Source organism: Hemicordylus capensis, chromosome 6 (genome assembly GCF_027244095.1).
Source record: "Hemicordylus capensis ecotype Gifberg chromosome 6, rHemCap1.1.pri, whole genome shotgun sequence".
Lineage (NCBI taxonomy): Eukaryota > Metazoa > Chordata > Lepidosauria > Squamata > Cordylidae > Hemicordylus > Hemicordylus capensis.
The window spans coordinates 4,542,539-4,552,455 of NC_069662.1; the positions used below are offsets into that span (position 1 = coordinate 4,542,539).

A 9,917-nucleotide genomic window follows, 5' to 3' on the forward strand; every position below is an offset into this window, starting at 1 on the left:
GAGTTTGGGGTCTGCCCCCCACCCCCATGCCTCCCGGTGTCCTTGTCTGAAAATCAAGGCTATGAATGTGCTTTAGAAGCAAGGTTTCTGAAAAGGCAGCTTCTGTGCCGAGAAAGAAGCGAACTTTTTGCAACCTACCGTTAAAACACTGGAATAAATTATTCACAGGCACCTCCATTGAATTCAGCTTTCTCGGCTTGATGCTGAAAGCTCTGGGGAAAAGACTGATCCCTGTGAGCTCATTTCTGGCCAGCTGTGGGTTCAGGAAGACATAATGTGCGCCTGTGAGGGCCAGAAGCTGGCCTTTTTAGAGGGAAGGGGGGAAGTGTGCCACAGAGCAGGGGTTCCCCAACTGGGATCTGCAGATGATGTTGGACTACAACTCCCATCATCCTCAACCACACTGTTTGCGGTTGGGGGGTGATGGGAGTTGTAGTCTGGCAACTTCTGTGGAGCTCCGTTGGAGAACTCCCGCGAATGGCAAAGCGTAGCAGATGCCCAGCCTGCTTTTGTCCCGGGTGCCTCGGTGGGGTGACATTGGCCCTGGCAGATGTCGCCTGCATTCTGTCTGAAAATCTCCTCCTGGCTCCCTTTCCCAGACAGCCTGCCAGGGTGCCGATGTGGACGAGGATGGCGACGACGACGACGAAGAGGAGGTGAGCGTGGGATGGACACCCGCAGCCGGTGCCCTCCGTGGTGTTTGCTTCTGGGAAGCACAGCTCTCAGGAACAGAGACGGCAGTCTGGATGGAACGGGGCGGGGGGGGGGGGGGTGAGCGAGATGGCCAAACCTGGTTCTGTGAGCTTTTGCTGGTGGAAACGCAGGTCAAAATGAGTCGAAATGGGGCAGGGGGAGTGTTACATATAAAGATACATATTTTTGAAAACCTATACCCTGCCTTTTCATTTTTAAAAAAATGCTCAGTTTGGCTTCATTTTCCTCCACCTCGACTATAAGAGATGGCTTGTGGCTACAATAAATAACAGAAAATTAGCAGTTAAAAAACAAAAAACCCTGAAAGCAAAACGAGCCATCCAAATACAGCAGCTGCACTGCTATGATGAAAACAAATGCTAATTATTTTATTTTATTATTTATTTATTAAATGTATGCCCCGCCCAAACTTACGTCTCTGGGTGGCTATAACATCATTATAACATGACTGACTTCCGGGATGCTTCAGAAGTGTGTCTTAGCACCCTCGGCCAAAGGCTGCAATACCCGGCTCCCAGCATGCCTTGCTTCTGATCCAGTCGGGCTCCCTTGGGAGGCATGTGGGGAGCGAGGCCGAGTGGTGGGGTTCGGGGCCTCAGTTGCACCTGCTTTGGAGTAAGCACCTTTCGCTGGGAGAGTCGCTTTTGAATAAGCGCGGAGAGAACCTGTCTGTCCACCCCAGTGACTGTTGTGTGCGTCAGTCGTGAGGTCCAAAGGAGGCCTCTGCCCCTGTTGAGGATTGTAGGCTGGAGCAGAGTGGCTCACCCAAGGCTCTCTGGCTGCTGTTGGACTACAACCCCCAACTTCCCCAGCCACAACGGCTGGGGATGATGGGAGCTTTATCTGTTGTATTGTTTTTATGGCTGTGTTTATGTGTTTTTAGCTTGATGTTTTTTATTGCTTTTTTATTGTATGTTTTAATTTTTGTAAACCGCCTTGGGGTTGTTTTTTAATGAAAGGTGGTATAGAAATGTAAAAATAAATAAAATAAAATAAATAAACCCAGCAAAAGCAGGAAAAGTGCCGGCTTGCCAGCTCTGGGGTTGGAGGGCAGAATTGGGCGAATCGCGTGTTCCTCTTCTCGCACACCAGGCAGAATATGACTCCATGCTGATTGAGTACGCGGGAGAGGTGATCCCTGCGCTTGCGGAGGCCGCTGGGGGCGAGACCTTTGCCCCGTACTTTGCCGGCTTCCTGCCTCTGCTCCTCAACAAGATGGTGAGTCCTGGAGCTGCTCCCCTCCTCGGTTGGCTTCTCCGTACCTCTCCTCTGCTTCCTGCCCTTCAGTGTGGCCCCGAGAAGGTCGAGCTCCTTTCCCTCGCGCTGTTCCCACTCCTCTGCCCCTTTCTCGGCTCTTCCTTCCCCTCCCCTGGGCCCGAAATCCCTGCGAGCACCTGAAGGCCAAGCAAAGGCTCCCCGAGCTCTTTTTTGGGTCCGGAGCTCCATCCCAGAGCCTCTTATTTCACTGATTTATTGGGTGGTTTGTTGGATGTATATCCCGCTTTTCCTTAAAATCCTCTCAAAGCGGTTTACAATACCGTTAAAGCGATACCCAATTAAAATGCAAGAAGCAGAGCTATCCATATAAATATAAACAGAATCTATTTAAAGATTTTCAACACCTCTAGAAAACAATAATGCATAAAACACTGAGCAGCAAGAGTGGAAACCCGTCTCCTTGAAGAGCCCCGGCTTTGCTTGTTTTCTAAAAATGGTGGTGGAAGCTGAGCTGGGGTTGCATTCCGGAGCCGGGGGGCAGTGACTGAGAAGGCCCTGTCCCGCGTGCTTGACAGCCGAGCCTCCTGCACCATCAGCACTCCTTTTCGTGCAGAAGGTCCCGGGTTCAATCCCTGCAGCATCTCTTGGTAGGGCTACGAAAGGCCCTCGAGCCGGACCTCCTGGAGAGAGCCGCTGCCAGTCCGTGTAGACAACACTGAGCTAGATGGCTCGGTGCTTCCTGTGTCACCCATGATTTGGGGATGGGGCCCATCGCTCCGTCACTGAGCCTCTGCTTTGCCTGCAGAAGGTCCCACGTTCGCTGCCTGGCAGCATCTCCCGGTAGGCCTGGGAAAGATTCCTGCCTGAAACCTTGGAGAGCTGCTGCTGCCAGCCAGTGTAGACGACGCTGAGCTGGATGGACCAGTGGGCTGGCTCTGTAGAAGGCAGCTCTCTCTCTTCCTACCCAGTTAGAAGCAGCTGAGCCGGTGGCTGTCACCAGCGTGGACGGGGACCTCCCTGCCTGCCTCCCGCCAGGGCTAGAAGGGGTGCGGTGTCTGCCTGCATTTCTCCCGCTCACCTCTCCCTCCGCAGAAACCCAGCTGCTCCTCCGCCGACAAGTCCTTTGCAGTGGGCACCGTGGCAGAGACGGTCCAGGGCCTGGGCCGGGCCGCCAGCAGCTTCGTGCCGCGGTTGCTGCCGCTGCTGATGGGAGCCGCGCGGGACCCGGACAAGGAGGTGTGCAGCAACGCGGTCTTCGGGCTGGGCGTGCTGGCGGAGCACGGCGGGGAAGCCATGCACGAGTATCCTTCTCCCCAAGGGAGGGTGTGGGGCAAGGCCCGGCCAGGCGTCGAGGAGGCCCGGTCAGCGTCCCCACAAGGCCTGGAAGTGTTCGGCGTTGTGTGGGGCGGAGCCACGAGCTGGCGTCTCCCCGGGTCTCGGGGCCACCCGAGATGTGGGGACAGCCAAGGCTGAGGTGGGTCCGAGTCCAGGGCTCTTGAACGTAGGTCCCTAGATGTTGTTGGACTGTCACTCCCATCACCCCCTGCTGTGGTGGCTGGGGGTGATGGGAGTTGTAGTCCAGCCTCTAGGGGCCCCAGACAGTTTGAGGACCCGTGGCCGAAGTGATGATGGGGGGGGGAGAGATGTTACTGTTTCTCCTACACAATTCAGTCAAGAGTTGGGATACGCCTGTGGGAACGGCTGTGGGGCGGGCTGCCATGTTTATTCCCGATGGTTTTATGGATTGTATTTTTGCTATATTTGCATGAACCTTTTGTGTTTGTGCTTTGGCCAGTTGTTGAAGGGAAGGATTGGTGTTTATAAATGAATTTAGAGAGTTGGGCAGTGGGGGGGAAAGAGTCCCCGCCAAGTGTGTCTGCATCCTTGCAAACTGGACTGTCCCGGTGAGCCCTCCCTCCCTCCCGCCTCCCGCCCCCCAAGGAGGGGATTTCTTGGGCACCCGCTGGCGAGGAGCAGCGAGGAGGACCCTGCAGCAGCCACGGTGGTGAGTCGGGCTGCACAGCTGTTTTGGGATCACAACTTCCATCATCCCCAGCCACAGTGGCTGGTATGGGTGATGGGCGTTGTAGTCCGGCCCCTGCAGAAGAGTCAAAGCTGGGTTGCCCTGGCTTGAAAGGACAAGCCGTTGGGCATGTGGCGAACCGGGGCCATTTCTGCCCCGAGGGATGCCGGCGCTCCTGCGTGGCTTGGCCGGTGCCGGAAGCGGAATGAACGTTGCCAAGCAGGGCCAAGTGCCCGGCTGGGATGCTGCCCCCCCCCCCCGTTGTGCTGGACCTTGCCTCCTTAACCCCCCCCCCCCTTCGTCCGGGGCAGACACTACCCCAAGCTGCTGGGGCTGCTGTCCAACATCATCTCTCAGGAGCGGAGCAACCGGGTGGCCGATAACGTCTGTGGGGCTGTCGCTCGGATGGTGATGGCCAACCCTGGAGGGGTCCCCATTGGACAGGTGAGAGCCAGGCAGACCCCGGTCACCTCTGGGTGGGTGGTGGGTGGTGGGGACGTCAAGGGGTGGGGCCTAGAGCCTTCTCCACCCTCCCAACACGGACGGCATCGGTCTTTGCCCCTTATTTAGGTGTTTTCTCGGCCTTTAGGGCTTCCCAGCCGGTGGTGGTGCTGAACTACAACTCCCACAAGAGACTGTGGCTGGGGATGATGGGAGTTGTAGTTCAGCAGCATCTGCCCCCCCCCCCGGTTGGGATGCCCTGTTCTAGGCAAAATACTTCTCTACCTTAGTTAATCCGGCATGTCTCCCTGGAGCGCGTCACAAGACCATTCAGCAAAACAACGGTGACAGAGGTTCTCAAGCAGTTAGGACTACAGTGCCTGTCGTCCCCCGCCCCCATGGGCAAAGGCCACAGTGGCCGGGGGTGATAGGAGTTGTAGTCCAACACCCGAGGACCCCATCTTGAGCAGCCCTGATCTATAACATAGGAAGCTGCCTTCTACCCAGACAGTCCATGGGCTCATCTAAGCCCAGCGCTGACCGCTCTGACCGGCAGCAGTTCTCCGGCAGAGCCCAGGGCTTTCCCAGCCCTGTTGGCGAAGTGTCCTTCCCTGGAGGTGCCAGAGATCCCGCCTGGGTCCTTTGGCAGTGCAGAGCCGGGGCTGTGCCACCGAGCTACATAGACCCTCCTAATCGGACTGTGGTCTCTCCAGCCCAGCGTAGCCAGCACTGACTGGCAGCAGCTTTCCAAACCCCCAGGCACGGGTCTCCCCTAGCCCTGGGGACTGAACCTGGAACTCCAGCCACCCGGACACATACAGAGCCGGGGAGGTCGGTGTCTGGAGGGACACAGCCTGCCCCACAGCTGCTGATGGTGATGTGTAGAGGTTCTAATCCACACTAGAGATTTAAGCGCAGGCCACCAGGGGGCAGTAGTCATCCTTTGGGACTGCATGAAGATGGCGTTCAGTTGGAGAGAAGGGCTTGGGATGGGTTGGAAGAGCAGAAGGCCCCAGGCTCAGCCCCTGCTAGCATTTCCTGCTGGGGCCGGGAGAGACTCCTGCCTCAAATCCCGGAGAGCTGCCAACGGAGCTCAGCTCGGTGGGCCAAGGGCCTGACTCAGCACAAGGCAGCTTCCTGTCTAGCCTGGGTATGTGACAAGGCTGTGCTGCCTCTGTGGGTGAGGTGGGAGGATCCTCACTCCCAGCTTCCTTGCCTCAGGTGGGGGAAGGTTCCTTGGGCGCAAGCAGCAGGAGGAGAGCAGCTTGCCTTCTCCAGCCCCAGCACAGCATCCCTCCAGTGGCTGTTGCTGGGGTCTTCTCTTAGGCTGCTTTTTAAAACTGTGAGCCCGTTGGGGACGGGGAGACCTTTGAGCCCTTTTATTTTTATTTATTTCAACATGAACCGCTTTGGGACCTGTTTGTTGCAAAGCAGTATATCAGTATTCTTCGTATTCGGATACTGAGCCAGACCCTTGGTCCGTCTAGCTCAGGACTGTCGACACTGACTGGCAGCAGCTCTTTCGGGCAGGAGTCTCTCCCAGCCCTACCTGGAGATGCTGCCTGCCAGGGAGGGAACCGGGGCATTTCTGCTGGGGCTACTCATCCCCAGTGGCTACGCCAGTTAGCCAACGATCAGCTCGTCCTGAAGTGTCTTTCTGCGCATGCCCTGGTTCTTTCCACAGGTTTTCCCCGTCTTGCTCCACGCCCTTCCTCTCAAGGAGGACTTTGAGGAGTACAAAACAGTCTTCCGTTGCATCAGCTTTATCTACGAGCACGATCCTCAGCAGGTATGTCTGTAAGAGTGAGATGCTGTTGGACTACAACTCCCATCATCCCTTGCTACATCATCCCCTTTGGCTACACAGACACAGTCCCACTTGTGCAGAGATTCATGGAGGATAACTAAGCAGCTCATCTCTGAGCACCAGTTGCAGAGCTGGAAAACAGCTTTGGGAGGGCTGTTCTCATCAAAGCCAGCTCATGGGCTTCCGGGAAGCGTCTGGCTGGCCACTGTTGGCAACAAGAATGCGGTGATGGTGGCCATTAGCTTAGAAGGCTTTGAAAAGGGAATTGTGGATGTCGATAGACCTCACAGAGGGCTCTATCCGTGGTGCTCGCTAAAATAGAACCTCCAGCTGCAGCTGCAGTCTACCTCTGCATACTGATGGGCTTTCTGAAGGCCTCTGGCCACAGTTAGAAACAGGATGCTGGACTAGATGGGCCCTTGGTCTGATCCAAGGCCACAAGATGATTCTCTGGTGTTGGCTACCCCCACCGTGTTTTCCTTATTATTTATTTTTTGTTTGTTTGTTTTACATATTTTTATACCGCCCAAAACTTGCGTCTCTGGGTGGTTTACAAGAAGATAAAAACATCAAAACACTAGTTAAAAACAAAAACCAAGAAATTTAAAACACAACAATTTTAAAATTTTAAAACAATATTCTAAAACATTAAAAACAATCAGTATCCGTTAAAAGCTTCTCCAGAACGTGCCCAGAATCATGGGGCACCCCCCCCCCCCGCCCACTGCCAGCTGCGCTTTGCAGATTCTGGTGCCTTTTGAGGGTGGGCGAGGTCCTCTCGGGTCTCTGGCCGAGGGGTCCCGGCCTGGGGTTTTGTTTTGCATCCTGAAGAAGAGCCCTCCAGCTTCTCGTAGCAATCCCTTCCCTTCTGCAGTCTGGCAAAGAACGGACCTGGGAAGGGATCCGAGGCCTAGGTTCTCTTTTTCCTGCAAAACTGATGCCCCCAGATCTGTGGGGGCCATGGATGCTTCTCTCTTTTCTCCTTCTTTTTCTTTTTCCCAGGTGTTGCATCAGGTGGGGGAACTCCTGCGAGCCAGCAGCTCTGTCCTGAGCAGCAAGCACCTGCCGGCAGGTACGTGCCTAGGGCGGGCAAGGAGTCCCTGCCCGCCCCCCACCAGCTGCCTGTCTGCTTCCCCTTCTCCTGTCCATTTTTAGTACCTGGCCCTAAGAAGGTGCGTGAAGGCGGGAGGAGAGCTGGTCTTCTGGCAGCCAGCATGAATTGTCCCCTTTGCTAAGCAGGGTCTGCCCTGGTTTGCATTTGGATGGGAGATTGCGTGTGTGAGCCCTGTAAGGCATTCCCCTCAGGGGATGAAGAGTAGCTGCATGCAGAAGGTTCCCAGTCCCCTCCCTGGCAGCATCTCCAGGTCGGGCTGAGAGAGACTCCTGCCTGCAACCTTGGAGAAGCCACTGCCCGTCCGTGTAGACAATCCTGAGCCAGGTCAGACTCCGTAGAAGGCAGCTTCTCACGTTCCTCGCCCCCTCCTCTTTTTTTGTCCAGATGGCCAGAACGCCTTGGTCACCCTTCTGCGTGACCTCTCCCGCCGCTGCCCGGCTGAGTTCCAGACGGCTGTCCTCTCCCTGCCTTCGGAAGCCGGCACCCTGGTCAACATGGCGGTCAGCTCCACCTGAGGGGCCGAGGGCTCCCGGCTGCAGGGGACTGAACGCGCGGAGAGCGGCCCACCCACTCCCCTCCTGCACCTGGTTCTGCCTGGCACCCTCGAGACTCACTGACTGGCCTCCCCGTGACATGAAGTGACGCTTCCCGTGTCTGTGGGTCCTTGTGACGGGCCCTCGAAAGCCCTTCTTCTCGTGCCCCGTGCCGGTTGTCCTAGTTCTCCGCCTTTGCCGCGCGTTGCGTTGTTGGCCTGCTTCCCTGGCCGTTTTCTTTCCCAAAGAGCTGCCTCCGCTTTGAAGTAGGTCTGTATCCTTTCCGACTGTGAACCGAGTCTCTTTGTCCAGCACCCTCCAAGACTTCGCCTGGGGCAGTTACTGGACTGGGCTGGTGGCGCGAAGGACCCTCTCCCAGTCTTGCCCACCACGGCCGCTTGCTTTCTGAAACTGACCCTCACCACCGCTTCGGCCTGGCTTCTCGGCCTTGGTCCCCTGCTGGTGTTGGACTACAGCTCCCATCGTCCCCTCCACCTTGGCCTGCAGTCTTGGAGGCTGATGGGCGCTGTAGTCCAGTAGCATCTGGGGCCCCAAGGCTGAAATCCCTGCTTTTAATTCCCCGTGGGGAATTGGTACAACCAAAGTGGCGTGTGGAAGTCAAAGCAAAGCGTACCTGCATGGATGCCAGGCCTGAGGCTGGCTTCATAGCGCCTGCATTCAGAGTGGCAACTGAGAACTTCCTGGCCGTAGGAGGGGCACAAGAGATGGAGAAGTGCCGGGCCTAGCCCAGGGCAAGCTTCCCCCCGAAGCAATGCAGCCTGTATCTCAGCGCTTCAGCCTGGCTGTCACAGGGATTCCCAGCTGCTGTAGACTCCAACTCCCATCATCCCCAGCCCATGGGGATGCTGGGAATTGTAGTCAGCATCATCTGGGAATCCCTGTGACAGGGAACACTGGTGCTGATTCTCCTCTCTGCCTGCCTCGGGACAACCTTGACCCAGAACATGCCCCAGAGAAAGCAGCGGTTGGAGCGGGACTCAGCGCAGGCGGCCTGAACACCTTGCACGCGGCCGTTGCCTGGTGCAAGAAAGGGAGTGTGGTTTGTCTCCCCCCCCCCCGCCCCACATCCCTGAGGCTGCCGCTTCCTCCTCCCGACAGGAAGAGTCTCTCGTACGTTGTTGATCTTCCTGCGCTGAGCAGCATGTGGAGAAAGTGAGTCACGGCAGAGACCCACTTCCTTCCTCTTCGCTCTCCGGGTCAAAGGGTTTGTTTTTGATGGCATGCAACATCTCACCAGTATTGGTCTCCCGTGTGGTCGTTGTAGCTTGCAGACCGTAGCCTGTTCACAAAGCCAGTGCACCAGCTTTTTCAGGGAATGCCTTGCCCGCCGTTCTGTTGCCAAACACAGGGCCAGTTCCTGGTCCTCAGTGCGTTTGCCTCCCCCCCCCCCCACCGCCGTCGTTGCCAAGAGAGGTGGGTACCTCTGAGCCCCTTGTCTTTAGCCTTCCGTGCCCTGTTGGGAACCCTTCCCAGAGCTGCTTGGGCCACATTCCCTTGCAGGGGATGATTTTTCTGCCAAAGTTTAAACGGTTCTTGAACAGTCCCTGAGGTGGCTATTTTTGCAAGCGTGTGGACTGTTTGAGGTTTTTCAGAGGATTCCTGGGACAAAATAGCACTCGGTTAATTGGCCGTTATTTAAGACTTTACCTTCTGGTTTGGTTTTTTTGTGGGGGGTTTTTTGAATGAAAGATTAGAATTATATTGTGTACCTTGCAATAAAAATATCTTCTGGAGCTCTTTGTCTTTGCTTAAAAAGAGGTAGAGAGCAGAGTTTTGCAAAGTGGGAAGAAATGATCTCCCCACCCCTTTACCTTGCCGTCACCTGTCCAGCAGGACACTGGAGCAGAGCTATCCTCGGTCTTGCAGAAGGACCCAGGTTTACGCCCCCTGGCAGGGCTGCGAGAGACCCCTGCTTGAAACGAGCAGTGTGACGATACTGACATGCATGGACCGATGGTCTGACTCGGCCTAAGGCTGCTTCCAAGATTCCCTGCAGCTCCTGTTTGGAAGGACCTGGACAGGCATCTTTCTGGCCTGGAGAATTGC

At 56.1% G+C, this 9,917-nt stretch overlaps 1 protein-coding gene across 1 annotated transcript in view; it reads left to right on the top strand.

Annotated features, from left to right (window-relative positions):
- IPO4 (importin 4) overlaps positions 1-9,604 on the top strand; it is a 36,110-nt gene extending 26,506 nt beyond the window's left edge. The window contains exons 24-30 of the mRNA XM_053265144.1: positions 600-656; positions 1,807-1,932; positions 3,025-3,233; positions 4,267-4,399; positions 6,081-6,185; positions 7,206-7,275; positions 7,702-9,604. Coding sequence (XP_053121119.1) covers positions 600-656; positions 1,807-1,932; positions 3,025-3,233; positions 4,267-4,399; positions 6,081-6,185; positions 7,206-7,275; positions 7,702-7,832 — 831 coding nt within the window. The 3' untranslated portion in view covers positions 7,833-9,604. The remainder of the gene's footprint in view (positions 1-599; positions 657-1,806; positions 1,933-3,024; positions 3,234-4,266; positions 4,400-6,080; positions 6,186-7,205; positions 7,276-7,701) is intronic.
- Positions 9,605-9,917: the final 313 nt, after the last annotated feature.